The sequence below is a fragment of the Garra rufa genome, chromosome 24 (genome assembly GCF_049309525.1).
Source record: "Garra rufa chromosome 24, GarRuf1.0, whole genome shotgun sequence".
NCBI lineage: Eukaryota > Metazoa > Chordata > Actinopteri > Cypriniformes > Cyprinidae > Garra > Garra rufa.
The window spans coordinates 39,206,244-39,224,651 of record NC_133384.1 but is presented as its reverse complement, the minus strand read 5'-3'; the positions used below and the strand labels follow the sequence as shown (position 1 = coordinate 39,224,651).

Here is an 18,408-nt window from a genome sequence, read left to right as displayed (position 1 = left end):
CTCATTTCATGCCAAATTAAACAAAGAACAAATCGTCTATTGCGTGTTTTAAAGCAGGGCTTTTCATTTTTTTTTTTTTTAGATGAACACAAATACGGTCATCCTAATGCAAAGAATCAACGAATATATAAAATAAAGGTTCCAGTGATGCCACAGAAATAGTTTTGAACAGTGTAAACATTTTAATAATCTGAAGAACCTTATAAAAAAATATTTTTTAAGAGTGTTTAGTGAAAAAAAAATCAAAAATAACTAAAATATATATATTATATAAAAATATTATTTGGAAATATTTTAAGTTACATCATTACATTTTTTTAAACTTAGTGTGTTACTGTATTTATTATTTTTTTAAATCTAAATTATTCATTTATATTGAATTATTGGAAAAAACATAACTTTATAAACACAAATTTTAAAAAATCATGTGTTTTTATTGTGCATTCCAATTAATCTCAATCAAACTAACACAATAGAATAACATATTAAACACATGATTTTTTAAAATTTAAAAAAATTAAGTTTTTAATTAATTTATTTATTTCACTTCTGTATATGTTATTATTTTTATATTTTACTTTATTTATTTATTATTATCATTAAAAAATAAATAAACTCTTCATTAAATTATTTATTTACTTTACTCCTTTATATTTTATAAATTTTATATTTTACTTTATTTATTATTATCCTTAACAAACAAACAAATAAACTTTTAATTTATTTATTTTACTACTTTATATTTTATTAATTGTATATTTTACTTTATTTATTTAATATTATCATTAACAAGTAAACAAATAAATTCTTCATTTAATTATTTATTTACTTTACTCCTTTATATTTTATTCATTTTATATTTTACTTTATTTATTTATTATTATTATTAACAAATAAACTATTTATTTATTTAACTTCTTTATATTTTATTTATTTTATATTTTACTTTATTTATTTATTTATTTATTTATTTATTTATTATCATTAACAAATAAACTCTTTATTTATTTATTTATTTTACTCCATTACATTTTATTAATTTAATATTTTACTTTATTTATTATTACCATTATTATAAATATATATATATATTTTACATTTTTCTCTAAGCAATTTTTGCCGGACCCTCTGGCGCTCCCTTGCGGACCCCAAACCTGCAAAGTTTACTTACGTTTCATACTGACACACACACACACACACACACACACACACACACACACACACACACACACACACACACACACACACACACACAGATTTGTGTATCAAATCTGATCAGATCGCATTCCGAGTCATTTTTGGGAATATCCATACTCAATTGTAACGTGCACGCCTCTCCCGAACGCGCTGCGTATTTGCGCATCGCATCCACACAGTTCCCAAACGAACTAAACTTCGGCTAATCTCGGTTCGGGTTCGGCTCGATCCGCTCGCTCCCCGAATCCAGCGCAACTGGTTTGAGCAAAACCACCCATTAAACGTTAAACACGTTAAAGTCTCTCTACTACGCGCAGAACCGGAGAGCCAGAGCGCACGGAGACAGCACCAGCGACTGAACGCGCTCACGGACGCGGAGCACAAAACGCCCCTCTGCTTGCGTCGCGGTGACGTCACGCCCCTCCAGCGGCGGTCCTAAAGTCGGTAACGAGCGGACGGACACAGTTCAACTAGTCCAAAGACGCTGACGGGGGTGCAACGGCTCCGGGAGAGTCACTGCTCAGACAAACGGGAATAATTTCGGTTTGGCGCGGAGCGCGAGAGGAGCGCGGGGTGGCGTTCGCGAGACTCCCGCTATGGATCGGAGACTTTTAACGGCTTTTCTCTTCTCCTCCGTTATTTTCTTGATCTCAGCCGGAGCAGTCCAAGATTCCCAAGGTAAGACCCTCGGTTGCTTCCAAACGAGTTCCTCCACAGTCACGCGTAAAATATTCACCTTTGGCGGTGCGTAACGGAGCAGATCAACTTCATAAAGTTACTTTGTTTGCACACTGTAGCATTCGGCGCGCGTTTGATGTCAGATTCAGACTGGATTTGTTTGACGCCACAGCCCCAAACTTTCCCTCAGAGCTCAAACCCACCAACAGATGAGGAGCATTCGCCTCTTTCTGAGAAAAAACGAGCTGCTTTACTCTCCACATCTTGTAGAAAACACCCACACTGTATGTCTTTTGATAAACAACCGACAAATATTTGTGTTGCGCGTTAGTTTTTCAGCCGGTGGTTTGGTGTTTCACGATTTTCTTCGCTAAGAAGTGCCATAGTTTAGTAGCCATTATAACATGGATATGCTTTGGGGTTTTTAGTAGGCTACTAAGGTATCCCAGCTAACATGAAACGTTCTTAGAACAGCTTTGAACAAGTTATGAATAAACATTCGTACAGTAACTTTAATAATTCAGAGTAATCTGGTGTTTAACAGTGTTCGCCAAACGTTAGCACGTACTCATTATTTTCACGTTTTTGTTTTTGAAACGTTGATATAACGTTTTATAAATGTTACAACTTGTTTCAAAACGTTCGAATAACCGAAAAGCGTTTTCAAAAAAACATAGCGTTTTTATAACTTAATGGATGGGAATGTTACCAAAACGTTTCTGTTAGCTGGGATTCTGCTTTTGATGTATACACACAGTGGATTATGGTATATATCAAAGTAATAAGGTTCATTTTTGGCATTAATGGCTCAGGAACCTTGAACATCCATGAAATCTTTCAAATGCAGAAAAGGTTCATTTTTAAAATGGTTCTTTTAAGAACTGTTCACGGAAAGGTTCTTCTGTGGCATAACTGCAAATACAGTTTTAGAACCTATATTTTTAAGAGCTTTAATAATGCTTTAAAACTAGATGTTTTGGTTTCCTCTCAGAAGTGAGACATTAGTTTCTGCGTTGTGTCTGTCAGTCACCGTGTTTAACTAGATAACACACTCAAACACACAGAGAGAAAGGCATGCCGTTGTGCTATTTTTATCTGTAGTTATTTTATAATCTTATTTTTAATGCAAAGCATTCAAACTCGATGCTGAAAAGCCATTGCTTCGTCTGTTTCTTTCTAAAGTTACTTCCTTAAAGTGCATGTAGTGGTAAACGAGCCCCATCTGTGTGTTTAATGAAAACCATGAAAGCGTTTCAGATGGTTTTGCAGTAACCAGTTGCTCTTAAAGAGCTCAGCTGTCTGTTGCATACGCTTTCATTTGTTTTATGAATGACTTTAGTGTTGCAAGTGTCGTTTTAAGATGCACCGTACGTTGTGAGTCTGTGATTATGCCCTTGCCTGAATTAAACTTTATTGTTATGCATGTTTAAAGAATTCATGTAGTTGTTTGACCTGATACGGCTTGAATCTCAGTGAGCTGAATGGCTTTTGCAGATGTTTTATTGTGTATGTTGTGTCCTGATGGGGGCAGCAGTGCTCACACATGATGAGAGATTAACTCCAGATTCCCTCTATCATACAAATCCCACAAAAATCCAATGTATGAGCCTAGATGCTTGTGTGACACATAATGAGTAGTTTGGTAAATATTAGGAATCCTAAGCTCATGAAACCTGGAAATATTAGTGTTTTTGGAATTCTTTTCCATTTGTAACCCTGGACAACAAAAACAGTCTTAAGTAGCACAGATATGTTTGTAGCAATAGACAAAACTGCATCATATGGGTCAAAATTATTGATTTTTTTTTATTATGCCAAAAATCATTAGGATATTAAGATCAAGTTCCATGTAGATATTTTGTAAATGTCCTATCATAAATATATCAAAACTTAATTTATTATTAGTAATATGCATTGCTAAGAACTTTATTTGGACAGCTTTAAAGGCTATTTTCTTAATATTTAGTTTTGTTTTTTTTGCAAAGTTCTGTGGTCCAGAGTCATATTTGTATTTTTAAAAATGTTTAAAATATTTTTTAAATCTATCATTTATTTTTTTTCTGTTAACTTTTGCATATATTTATATAAACATTTCAATTATTTTATATTTTTTGATTTTTGTTATGGTTGGATATAAAATATTTAATGGATTACATGAGTGATATAAATTAATACAAATGAAATGAAATTCACTAGTCCAAAGGTTTGGCATCCCAAAGAAGCAATCATATGAGTGACTTTTGCTTTTTTGCATGAGATATTTTAAACAATCTTAAGTAGCACGGATAAGTTTGTAGCAATAGACAAAAATGCATTGAGTTGGATCAAAATTATTGGATTTTCTATTCTGCCAGAAATCATAAGGATATTAAGATCATGTTCCATGAAGATATTGTGTAAACCTCCTACCCTAAATATATCAAAACTTAATATTTAATTAGTAATATGCATTGCTAAGAACTTAATTTGGACAACTTTTCTCAATATTTAGATTTTTTTGCACCCTCAGATTATAGATTTTCTCACAGTTGTAATTCCACCAAATATTTTGTGGTCCAGGGTCATATTTGTATTTTTTGAAATGTTTAAAATGTTTTTCAGTTAACTTTTACATATATATATATATATATATATTTTTTTTTTTAGATGATAAATTAATTATTATATATTTTTATGTTTTTATTTTTTGTTTTTTGTTATGGTTGGATATAAAATATCTAGTTGATTACACAAGTGCTATAAATTAATACAAATGAAAATGCATGGTAAAACAAACTAAAATTCACTAGTCCAATAGTTTGGCATCCCAAAGAAGCAATCATATGAGTGACTTTTCCTTGTTTGCATGAGATATTTTGCAATAGTTCAAGTACAGAGCTGCTATTATACCCTCATTGATTTGCACAGCATAAAAATGGCTAAAATCAGATGTATTGCATTGCTGCAGCTCCTTTTGGAGAAAGAAAGCATTGTCAGTATTGAGTTCAGATTCTCTGACCGTCGGCCCCCAGAGCAGGATGAGCATTATGGAGATTATTTTGACTGGTGACGCAGAGGATATCCTGAGCCGCACAGCCGTTAACAGCCTCTTCCGTGGATTCAGTCCTGCAGCGCATTGTGTTTGATTCGCATTGTTCTCGTCGGACCGTTGTTGACAAGCTCGCATTCGTCGTGACGGGCATCACCTGTGTGTTTTCTGAGCTTCGTCTTTGTCAGTTTCCTTTAATTAGTCTCAATCATATTCATGGAGTGTTTCCAAGACTCACGGGAGTTTGAAACTAGATCTGCGTTTTAATTGAAGGAGGAGGTTAGCTGAAGCTGATTGTGTTCAATTCTCGGCCAAAGTATTTGTTGTGGCTGAGCTCTGCAAACGATTGTGTTGAGGTGTGTGACTTCCTTCGACCGCATTCCAGGACTAAAACATGACTAGAGAGCCATCGACCCCTAACATGAATCGTTCAGAATTCAGAAAAGAACGTCAAATGACCTTTTGTTTTAGTTGGCGAATTGCTCGATGTAGATGCACAGTCATCTATGCTTCCATTTAATCTAGATCAACATGCAGTAAATGCTATGACTTTAAATTGATAAATTACTGCATTTGCAACTGCATCATGGTTTTTCTTGACTGATGCAAACATAAACAGATGCAACCAACCCTTTTCACAGACTCTGATGCATTTCCAACATTAATGTCATCTAGCAAATATTTATTTTTTAACATCATTTCTGTTTATGAAACCATACTTTGTACTGTATTACTTAATACTTTTAATGTTTACGGAGCACTTTAGTGTTCAGGTTGCTGTGTTTGTCCTTCTGTTTCCTGCTTTTGTTCCTGTGTCAGCTGGAATTCATTCGAACCTTTAAAGTCAACATGAAAAGCTGTTTGCAGCCTGTTTTATTGATGCTTTTGTGAGAAACAGGATATTGAAAACTGATTGCACGGTGTAAGGGTGTAATCTGAATGTGAGTTTGGTAAACAATGCGATAATTGCTATTTTGCTTTTAGCTAACATTATCCTACAGACAAAAAACAAGTGGAAAACTACAGTAGTTTGAAAGAAAAAACTGTAGATGAGTTTGTTTCTCCTTCATATTTGAAGAAATGTCATTCGGTCACTTGCTCACCAATGGATCCTCTGCAGTGAATGGGTGCCGTCAGAATGAGAGTCCAAACAGCTAATAAAAATGTACCATCTTGAGAAGACAAGAGCTGAAACAAATCTAAACTAAAAATACAAGTCTATAATCTGGATTTTAATGTGCGCTTAAGTCACATCAAAATCCAGCCACATGTTTGTTTAGAGCCGTTTTGGCTTCTAAACGGTGCAGATTTCTCTCCAGATTCAGGCCAAAACACTTTTTCACAGGAGACGCTTTTTTTGTTATGGATTGTGCACTCCTATTTTAGGTAAAAACATCTTAATGATGGATTTGTTTGGGCTTTTGTCTTCTCCAGATGTTAACTGATGGACTGGAGTGATGTGGATTACTTGTGGATTATTGTGATGTTTTTATCAGCTGTTTGGACTCTCATTCTGATGGCACCCATTCACATCCATTGGTGAGCAAGTCATCTTACTGTGTGCTTCAATAACAAACTCCACTCTGATAATGCAAAGCACTTTTAGTCTTGGAGGCTCATGCATTTTGTAAATGCAAGTTTATTTACTTGCTCACTCAATGGATGTGAATGGGTGCCGTCAGAACGAGAGTCCAAACAGCTGATAAAAACATCACAATAATCCACATCACTCCAGTCCATCAGTTAACATCTTGAGAAGACAAAAGCTGAAACAAATCCAGCATTAAGACGTTTTTAACTGAAACACAAGTCTATAATCCATAACAACGCTTCCTCAAGTGAAAAAGTCACATCAAAATCCAGCCTCATGTTTGTTTAGAGCTCTTTTGGCTTCTAAACGCTGCTTGATTTGTGCAGATTTCTCTCCTGATTTAGACCAGACTGAATCACTTTTTCACTGGAGATGCTTTCACATGGATTATGGACTCGTATTTTACTTAAAAACATCTTAATGATGGATTTGTTTCACCTTTTGTCCTCTCAAGATGTTAAACGATGTACTGGAGTGGTGTGGATTACTCTCACTCTGACGGCACCCATTCACTGCAGAGGATGCATTGGTGAAACAGTGATAGAATGATGCATTTGCAAGCATTTTCATCTCAGTAGATGTTCACCTGCGGCCGATCTGAGGGCGAGTGTGTGTAGGATTGTTGGTTAGCAGTGTGTAAGTTGCTGAGTAAACAGCGCTGTACTAATGAAAGCTCCCTCGTCCTCGGGTGGGCTACAAACAAGCATAAAAGCTAATGAATCAGCCGCTTTCACCAACAGAGGCCTGCTGCGGTGCACAAGGTGGACAGGTGGTCCGCCAGAGGCTTTCGTACCATCGCGCTTCATAAACGACCATAAATAAACAAGCGATAGGTGATTAAGCCCTAATAATACGACGGCTGCTGTTCGGCGGAGTTAAGCCCCTTTGTAGGTGACGGTGTCGAGCTCAAAAACGCAGCTAATTAATCCACAATGGACCAGCGCTGTCCCAATTTCAAAGCTTTTTTGGTAGCGAGCCTCGTTTGATATTCTGAGCCTGATGCGCTGTCGTGTTTTCGTGACTCGCTCCAAGCAAGTGACCACAGGCGAATATCTCCATTACTCATTATGGCCCTCGTTTGACTCATTAACGATTCGCCGGGCCTAGTTTCTAACTTCGCTGGAGCGCCGTGTTTTCCTGACCTAATTATGATCGGGCCATTGTTTCTTGAAGGGTAGACGCGGCCCTAGATTTATTTTTTGACAGGAAATTGGCCCACTTTAGCGTCGCACGGCCGCCCGAGGCGAGAGATGAAAGCCGCGCAGGAGAGCAGAAGTTTCCTCTGTGCGCGACGGAGCCGCCATGTGTTCGTCTCCCACATTTGGTGACATTTTTTTAATTGTTGCCAAGCATCGATGCCCGGCGTTATTCCCAGAGATTTATTTACGTCGGCGCTAAATAGAGGAGGCGTAAATATTTGAGCTGCACGCGAGGACCGTGTCGTGCCAAATTGTTTTTTTTAATGACACTCTAATTATTTCTCACACGTTCTCGCAAACCCGCCGTTTGTGGAGCTTTCTTAGTCTTTCGCATTGAGCGTTTCATGTTTGCTGAGCGGTTCAGTGTTCGGGTTTGTCCTTCTGTTTCCTGCTTTTGTTCCTGTGTCAGCAGGAATTCATTTGAGCCTTTATAGTCAACATGAAACGCTGTTTGCAACCTGTTGTATTGACGTATTTGTGAGTGAAACGGGATATTGATTACTAATTGCGTGTTGTAAAGCTTTTTAATTCTAGAAAGATTAAAGGCTGTGGGCCAATAGTCTATATTACTATTAAAATGTTTTAAATATATATTTATTGCAGTTCAAAAGTTTTATGCTTATCAAGGCTGGATTTATTTAATCAAAAATACAGAAAAAAAATAATATTTTGAAATATTATTTCAATTTAAAATAACTGTTTTCTATGTGAATATATTTTAAAATGTAATTTATTTCTGTGATGCAAAGCTGAATTTTCAGCATCCTTACTCCAGTCTTCAGTGTCACATGATCCTTCAGAAATCATTCTAATATGCTCATTTATTATCAATGTTGCTTTTTTTTGGAACCTGTGATACTTTTTCAGGATTCTTTGATCAATAAAATGTTAAAAAGAACAGCTTTTATTTAAAATAGAAAGGTTTTCTTACAAACACCACTGTTCACAAGTTTGGAGTCAGTACATTTTAATTTGTTCTTGTTTTGAAAGAAATTAATACTTTTATTTATCAAGGATGTGTTAAATTGATTAGAAGTAATTATATTTATATTGAATAAATGCTGTTCTTTTGAACCTTTTATTAATCAAGAATCCTGAATAATAAAAAAAAACACAGGTTACAAAAAAAATATTTGGCAATTTAACTTTTTAATTTTTAATTTAAGAATTAAATATCATAATATATCTAAGATTTTTTTTTTTAAATTTAATTTTAAAAGTTGATTTCTTATATTATTTAGTTTACTTTAAAAAAAAAAAAAAATTAAACTCTCAATCCACCTTTGGTCATTTCTGGTGTAAAGTGTAAAAAATAAAGCCAGATATGAATGTAAGTTTGCTAAAACAATGCCTTAAGAGCTATGTTGCTTTAAGTTTACATTGTCTAAATTTGCAAAGTAACTACTAACACCTAAAAATAAAGAATCTTTATTGCCATTGATGGTTCCATGAAGGATCTTCCAGTTCCCACTGGAAAAAAGGTTCTTTACAATGAAAATAGCTTTTTTTAGATTATTAGCATGGTCTTTACTCTTTTAGAAAATCATTGCTCTTTTAAAAACTGATCATTTGAGGAAAAAAGTATCTTAAGTAGCACAGGTATAAATGCTGCTTTTTGCCAAAAATCATTAGGATATTAAGTAAAGATTATGTTCAATGAAGATATTTTGTAAATTTTCTACCATAAATATATCAAAACTTAATTTTTGATTAGTAATATGCATTGCTAAGAACTTAATTTGAACAACTTGAAAAGCGATTTTCTCAACATTTAGATTTTTTGCACCCTCAGATTGCAGATTTTCAACCAAATATTGTCCTATCCTAACAAACCATGCATTAATAAAAATCAAATTTATTCACAATATTTAAAAAAAAAATTGACACTTATGACTTGTTTTGTGGTCCAGGGTCATAAATGGCTCTTCTGTTTTTGTATTTCATGCTGTTTCCATCATAGCCGCTCAGTCTAGTTCAAGGTAAACCAAGCAGGCTGTTTTATTTTTCAATCCTCTCTCGGCTCACATTATTTTGACATGCACAACAACGGTAATTTTACACTCCACATAACTGCTGCTCTCGAGTCCAGGCGCGGTCCGGTGTAAGAGTGCAGATTTAATTGCATTAATAATCCAATCATTGAGCGCTGACATCGAACCTGCCCTTTCAGAGCGCCGGCCTCTCGCTCGGCCACGGGAACGCAGGAAATGCCAGAACAGTTAGAGCCAAAATGGAGGCCTTTTCCATTTTAATAATGGCACATCTTGTTTCGAGTCCCGTGCCGCCGCATGAATAACGTCTCAGTGAAACGCTCGGCCGCGGCGCACGAGGAAAATCGTCTGTGTATTCAGCTCACAGCCTTCACATTGCCCTCCTCCCATTGCATCCTTAATTAGTTTTCCACTAGATGAATACGAGAACCAAACGCTATTTTTAACTGGAAATGCTTGTTTGTGGTTATGTGCATGTTGCCTGATAGATGCCACCAGTGCTTTGTTTCTAAATCTGCTGGACGTTTTGTTTATTCAGGGCTTGATTGTAGATCCAAATCAATGCAGTTGTATTTTTGTGGTCTTGGTTGCATGCATTGGTTTTGCAAATCACTCAAAATGTTGTTGTTTTAAAAAATATAATCAATTGTGCACAATAAAATCATGCATTTGAAATGTTTAATTTCATTTAACATGTTGATAAGCAAAACTCAATGCATAAAAGTGCAATAGTGCATGCAAAGCATTTACAATGCATGATTTTGCTCTGAAACAGCCGTGAGTAGGGCTGTCTAGATGTTTGCAATAGAGCTGTAGTGTGTCGAAGTGCTAGATTGCGTCTCTGGAGCATCTGCGGAGAGCAGGAACAGTGGAGCACAGATGCTGCTGATGCAAGCATTCGCTGTGGAGCAGCGCGCCGGAAAGGTACTCACCAAAGGGAGCTGGATCATTAATAAACATTATGCAAAATATGTATGTAATTTGTAAAATTAATATTGAACCAAAATAAAACTGCAGCATTAGTATTTCTCATTGAAGCTCCGTCTGGAGAAACGCTCACAGCGCTGGGACCTTGAATTGGGTGCTTGCGGCGGCTCCAGGGGCTTTTGAGAAGCAGGCAAAGGGAATTCTATATTAAAAAAGACTCTTAAATGCGCCCAATAACAGCTGAAAGGCAAATGCGTGTAAATATTTAATTGAGCATTATGCAGTTTTTCGAGTTGAGCCCATCCTGGAGTGAGAACCAGACAGCAGGAGATAAAACTGGAAGTCTGGAGCACTAGAGGCATCAATGTGGAGAAATGCACTACCTTAAACATTAAAATACGCAATATATAGCAGCTGGAGTTGCTTTACGGCTAACAAACGTAACGTTCTAGGAACGTTTTGGTTAACGTTCCCATTAAAAGTTATGAAAACTTAACTTCTGAACGTTCAAAACGTCCAGTTTTTGAAATGGTAAAGATACAAAATTGAATGGAAATCTTTATGAAAATGTAACTTCTAAATGTTCAAAGCGTTTTTTTTCTTGGTCATGTAAATATTATAGTAACATTCTCTTTTGTCATTTTTTTTCTCTGAAAGTTTTTGAAACAAGTTGTAACATTTAAAAAATGTTAGATGAGCATCTAACTAAAGCATTTTAGAAAAAAGTTACATTAACAATGTTTTTTATGATTAAATGTTTTTGTGCTAACATTCAGAGAAAATTATTAGAGACCAGATAATGTTGTATTTATGTTACTGGAAAAATGTTAATGAAAATTATAAAACGGTTAGTTCCATTCCTCAATTCTGATTGGTCAGCAGCTGTGTCGTATTCATGATACGGCACTGCTATGACTGCTTCACTCAATGGTTTTGTGTATCATTGAACCCCCTTAGCAACCACCCTAGCAACGTAAACGCAGCTGTTAGGGACTACTTTTTACAGCGGAAGGCAGTTAATGATTTTACTTTATGAAAACGTACAGCTTAATATATATAAATTAATATATATTTTTGATTTTAATATTTTTATTGTGTGGCTTCGCGTCGTGCCTAACAACGCCCTTCAGCCATGATTTATTCATGATACAGCACGGCCTCAAGAACCTTATTGCTTAATTACGTTATGAAAACTGTATTTCTAAATATTCTCTGAACATTTAAAAATGTTGTAGAAACTTTTTTTTTCTTGGTTATACAAACATTGAGGGAACATTCCATTTTGTATCTTTTTCAAACATTTAAGGGAACGCTACTTTTGAATGTTCTCTGAACAAGTAGTAACATTTATAAAACGGTTAGATGAACATCTAACTAAAATGATGTAAAAATAATGTTTTTGTGCTAACGTTTTAAGAACATTGTTAGAGACTGTATAATGTTGCATTTACATTACTGGAATGTTCTCTGAATGCTTAAAATGGCCAGTTTCTAAAATGTTTTAGAAACGTTTTTTTTTTTTTTTTTTTGGTATATGAACATTACGGGAACATTCCATTTTGTATCATTTTGCAAACATTTAAGGGAATGTTACTTTTGAATGTTTTCAAAACATAAAAGAAACATTAGATGAACATCCAAATAAATGTTTCAGGAAAAAATGTGTGAATAATGTTTTTGTGTTAACGTTTTGAGAACATTAATGTGATAACAGATAACGTTGTATTTACGTTACCAGAAGAACATTTGTTCTTTATGTTATGAAAACGATATTCCAATCGATAAAGAGACATTCCATTTTGTATCATTTTGCAAACATCTAAGTGAATGTTACTTTTGAATGTTTTCTGAACATTCTGAAACAAGTTGAAACATAAAAAAAGAAACATTTGATGAACGTTCAAATGAATGTTTCAGAAAAAAAGTGTGAATGTTTTTGTGCAAATGTTTTAAGAACATTATTATTATTATTATTATTATTATTATTATTATTAAACAGATAACTTTTGAAGTAATGTTCTATAAAATCCCCCCCCCCCCCCAAAAAAAAGGTTAGACAAACATCTAACTAAAACGATGTAAAAATAATTTTTTTTGCTAACGTTTTGAGAACCTTATTAGAGACCAGATAATGTTGCATTTACATTTAGAATGCCCAGTTTATAAAATGTTTTAAAAACTTTTTTTTTTTTTTGGTATATGAACATTACGGGAACATTCCATTTTTGTATCATTTTGCAAACATTTAAGGGAATGTAAAAATAATGTTTTTCTGCGTTTTGAATGAATGTTTTATTGACGTTACTGCAAGAACATTTGTTCATAACTGACCAGAAGTCACAAAAAGCCCTTTTGTTTGGCCATTTAGTCCGTCTGAGGGCCGTTTTAGTATCGCTGCCTGCTTTTCTTGTGGCACTTGTTCCATGTGCCTGTTTTTGGGTCATTGTCAGTGTTCTGCGAGCAGGAAGGATATATGGATTTATGAAGCGCCCCAGGACATGGTCCGCTCCTTAACACCTCATATTTCATCTGCTCTTGATGGATGAAACCCTGTATGTATGTCATCCGTTTATACAAGAGCAGACGAGGAGGGACGTTTTCAAGGAACTGGAGGGGAATCTCTTGTGGCGTGGGCAAAGTTAAGTGAGGTTAAGAACTCTCTTCAAAATTAGAGCAGCTGAGCTTTTTAGGGGCTAAACTTGTTACCAGGAGGAGAGCGAACCGCAGCGGGCGGCCTTTAAGATGATATCTTTATAGAAACGCTTTGAGTTAACCAGCCGTTTCCGACTGTGGTCTGTTGGAGGTTTCTGTGGCTCAGTGTTCAGGTGTGATCTGGTACGACAAGAGAGATATCAGAGTCAACGTGAAACCACTTCCTCAACCCGTTCTGCTTCATAATGTGCTGTAGTTTCAAGTGAAATGCAATACTGAAGTCAAACAATGCAGGGCGGGACATGATTTTATCTTTTGGGAATTGATCGGATGGTTGAAGACTGTCATCATTTACTCATTCTGAGCCTGTAGGACTGTTTTGAGATATTTTGAAGAACGTTTATGACTAGACCCCATTGACTTCCACTCTATGGAACATTTAAAAAACATTTCAAAGTCAAGTAAAATGCATTTTATAGCGCTTGCACATGGTTTCAAAGCAGCTTTACTGAAAATCATAACGGTCATTTTTCTTTTATGCCAAAAATCATTAGGATATTAAGTAATGATCATGTTCCATGAAGATATTTGTAAATATATCAAAGCTTAGTGCATGCATGGCTAAGATCTTCATTTGGACTTTAACTTTAAAGGTGATTTTTCTTTTTTTTCTTCTTCTTTTTTTCTTTTTTTTTGCACCATCAGATTTTCAAATAGTTGTATCTCAGCCAAATATTGTCCTATCATAACAAACCATTAATTGAAAGCTTATTTATTAAGCTCATTTATTCAAAAAAATTGACCCTTATGACTGGTTTTGTGGGCCAGGGTGACATATCTTAATATCTTCATGCCTTGTAGTCACATTTTGCAGATTTGAGTTGAGTGATATTATTGTTTATATTTTGCAAGATTCAAGCAGTCAAGTTGAGATTGGTTGGAAGAGGAGAAGCAGCAAGATTTACCTTTTGATTAAACAAAAATCATACTAAGAAGGCTTTGGTAACATTCCAATTAAGTCATGACAACATTTTTTTGTGTAAATGTTCTTTGAATGTTTCAAATTTTTTGTTTTTTAGTGTTTTAAAAAAAAAATTCTTAGTTCAATGAATGTTAAGGAAACATTCCATTTTGTAATTTTAAAAAACATTATTGTAACGTTACATGTAACATTCTCTAAATGTTCTGAAACAAGTAACATTTAAAAACTTTGAAACTTTGAAAAAAAAAAGAAAATCACAACCCATGTATAAATGGACCACAAAACTAGTCATAAGGGTCAAAATTGAGATTTATACATAATCTGAAAGCTGAATAAATAAGCTTTGGTTTGTTAGGATAGGACAGTATTTGGCCGAGATAAATCTATTTGAAAATCTGCAATCTGAAGGAGCAAAAAAAAAAAAAAAAAAAAATTAAAAATCTAAACATTGAGAAAATCGCCTTTAAAGTTGTCCAAATGAAGTTAAATGAAGTTAATATTACTAATCAAAAATTAAGTTTTGATATATTTAAGGTAGGAAATGTACAAAATATCTTCATGGAACATGATCTATACTTAATATCCTAATGATTTTTAGCATCAAAGAAATTTTGACCCAACAATGCATCTTTGGCTATTGCTACAAATATACCTGTTCTACTTTAATTTTTAGTTTTTCAGTTTTTTAAATGTTTTAAAAACATTTTTTCTTGGTTCAGTGAATGTTAAGGAAACATTCTATTTTATCATTTTGAAAACATTGTAACGTTACATGTAACATTCTCTAAAAGTAGTAACATTTAAAAACTTTTTTTTTCTGTTCTTTAAGTTTTAAAATGTTTCAAAGAAAACAAAATTCACAAGCCATGTATAAATGTGACCCTGGACCATAAAACTAGTCATAAGAGTCTAATTTTTAAAATTGAGATTTATACATCTTCTGAAATCTGAATAAATAAGATTTTTCCTTTGATGAATGGTTTGTCAGGATATTTGAAAATCTAGAATCTCGGGTGCAAAACAAATCAAAATATTGAGAAAATCATCTTTAAAGTTGTCCAATTGAAGTTCTTAGCAATGTATATTACTAATCAAAAATAAAATTTTGATATTTGTGGTAGGAATTTTTTTTCTTGGTTCATGAACGTTAAGGAAACATTTTTTATAATTTTGAAAACATTGTAACGTTACATTTAACCTTCTCTAAATGTTCTGAAACATTTTTTTTTTTTTTTTTAAATTTTTAAAATCATAAACAATGAATTATTTTAACCTGGACCACAAAACTAGTCAAAAGTGTAAAACATTTAAGTTTAAATGTATACATCAATGGAAAGCTTATTTATTCAGATTTGAAAATCTAGAATCTGAGGGTGCAAAAAAATCAAAATATTGAGAAAAGCGCCTTTAAAGTTGTACAAATGACGTTCCTAGCAATGCATATTAAGTTTTGATATATTTACAGTAGAAAATTTACAAAATATCTTCATGGAACATGATCTTAATATCCTAATGATTTTGGCATAAAAGAAAAATCGATTATTTTGACCCATACAATGTATTTTTGTCTATTGCTACAAACATATCCGTGCTACTTGATCAAGGGCCACAAATCTTTGTCCTAACATTTTGAGAGCATTATTAAAAGCTAGATAACGTAAACGAATGTTCTATTAACGTTACTGCAAGAACTTTAAGAGAACATTGCCAGAGCATTCATAGAGCGTTTCCTATTATCTAGGCCATTTGCGCTCAATTTGGCATCATCCTCCACCATTTTAGTCATGTTTCCGTGCTATATATTGTGAATCTTGTAGTTTCAGAACAGTCGCTCCTGTGTCGCAGATTCTCTGTTTCTGAGGTTTTGTTGGATTTGCTTTCGCTGCTCCTCCCAGTGAAGCAAAGAATTAGTTTTAGAGTTTTTTCCCCAAAGGAGCGCAGGGTTAGTCTAGCAGATCCGTTCCGTCCGCTGTCGCGCTACCGTAATGCTCCAAAAGCCTTGTAGAGGAGCCAGCAGCATGAAATGAGCCCCTCCACAATGATAAACGAGGCAGATCTCTTCTGGGGAAATCCAATAGATGCCAAATTAAGCAAATCCCTGTTTAGATCATTGAAGAAAGGAAAATCGTTCTGTGTGGCGCATCTTGGCCGACGTCTTGCCCAAACTTCTCCTCCTAATACTCGGCGTCCCAGAGCCCAGACAAAAAGCCAAGCCTATCGCACAAAACCCAGGCAACTTTGTTTGCGCGAGTTGAAGACGAGCAGAAGTGACGCAGCAGGAGGCTGTCGGTTTTCCTTCAGGAGCTCGAAACCGAGAGTGGCGCTTGTTCTGCTGTCAGGTGGAGCTCGCTGATGACTCTCAGACAGCCAGACCAGATAAAGCCCACGGAGGGTCATTTGGACAGGCAGCAGATAAGATGCGAGGCTGCTAGAGCCGCAGGGCTGTCCGCAGGCGCTGCATTAACAGGCACAGACCCCAAAGCTGCCTCTGAGGCCTGAAGCAACACAGCGGACACTGCAAGCCTTCCAGTCGAGTCTGAATGATCGTGCTTCTCACATGAATGCCATTGTGAGCAATTCCAGACTCATTGTGGAGCTTATTAGTTTGTGTGCACTTGATGAAGAGAATATTGTGCTCATTCAGCCAGTTCCACTCATTACCGGTTAAAAATGAAGATTTTTAATGTTTTTGAAATGCTTAACGAGGCTGCAAAATTGTGAAATATTATTGCATTTAATATGCTGATTTGCTGACAATGTTGAAAACCGTTGTAATGCACAATATTTTTGTGAAAACCATCATGCATTTAATTTTTATGATTCACAGCTGAATAGAAAGTTGATGACATCCAGCCAGTTCAACTCATTACTGGTTAAAAATGAAGATTTTTAATGTTCTTAAAACAGTCTTTTATGCTTAATGAGGCTGTACAATTGTGAAATATTATTGCAGTTTAAAACTGCTGTTTTTTTATGTGAATAAGTTGTGAAATGTAATTTATTTCTGTGATCAAAGCTGGATTTTCAGCATCATTACTGCAGTCTTCAGTGTCACGTGATTTTTCAGAAATCATTCTAATATGCTGATTTTGCTGACAATGTTGAAAACCATTATAATGCACAATATTTTTGTGGAAACCGTCATGCATTTTATTTTTTCAGGATTCACAGATGAATAGAAAGTTCAAAAGAACAGCATTTATTTGAAATATAAATCGTTTGTAACATTATAAATGTCTGTACTGGCACTTTTTGTTAAATGAACACCCAAACTTTTAAATTACAGTTTATTTCCACATAAATATGATGCAGCTCAACTGTTTTCAACTTTGAATGATTGAGAAATGTTTCATGAGCAACAAATCAGCATATTAGAATGATTTCTGAAGGGTTCTGAGGGAGTAACGATGCTGAAAATTCAGCTTTGATCACAAAAATAAATTTAGTTTTAACAGATATTCATATAGAAAATGACTGTTTTAAATTGTAATATTATATCACATTTTTACAGTATTTTTGATTAAATAAATTTAGCCTTAATGAGCAGAAGAGACTAAAAAACCATTATCATTCCACACTTTCTATCTGTAAATCTTCGCAGGAGATTTATGTGATGCATTTTATTTTTCAGGATTCACAGATGAATAGAAAGTTGATGACATCCAGTCATCAGTCATTACCTGGTTAAAAAATATTTTTTTTTTAATGTTTTTGGAACAGTCTTTTATGCTTAACGAGGCTGTAAAATTGTGAAATATTATTGCAGTTTAAAACTTCTGTGTTCTATGTGAATAAGTTGTGAAATGTAATTTATTTCTGTGATCAAAGCTGGATTTTCTTCAGTGTCGCATGACTTTTCAGAAATCATTCTAATATGCTGATTTGCTGATTATTATCAGTGTTGAAAACCGTTGTAATGCACAATATTTCTGTGAAAACATTTTATTTTTTTAGGATTCACAGATGAATAGAGAGTTGATGACATCCAGCCAGTTCGACTCATTACCGGTTAAAAATGACTATTTTTAATGTCTTTGAAACAGTCTTTTATGCTTAACGAGGCTGCAAAATTGTGAAAAATGATTGCAGTTTAAAACGGCTGTGTTCTATGTGAATACGTTTCTATGTGAGTCATTTCTGTGATGTGCAGCTGAATTTTCAGC

At 34.5% G+C, this 18,408-nt stretch overlaps 1 protein-coding gene across 1 annotated transcript in view; it reads left to right on the top strand.

The window, feature by feature from the left end:
• Positions 1-1,654: 1,654 nt before the first annotated feature.
• Positions 1,655-18,408, top strand: part of ptprma (protein tyrosine phosphatase receptor type Ma) — a 154,477-nt gene continuing 137,723 nt past the window's right edge. The window contains exon 1 of the mRNA XM_073830665.1: positions 1,655-1,875. Coding sequence (XP_073686766.1) covers positions 1,794-1,875 — 82 coding nt within the window. The 5' untranslated portion in view covers positions 1,655-1,793. The remainder of the gene's footprint in view (positions 1,876-18,408) is intronic.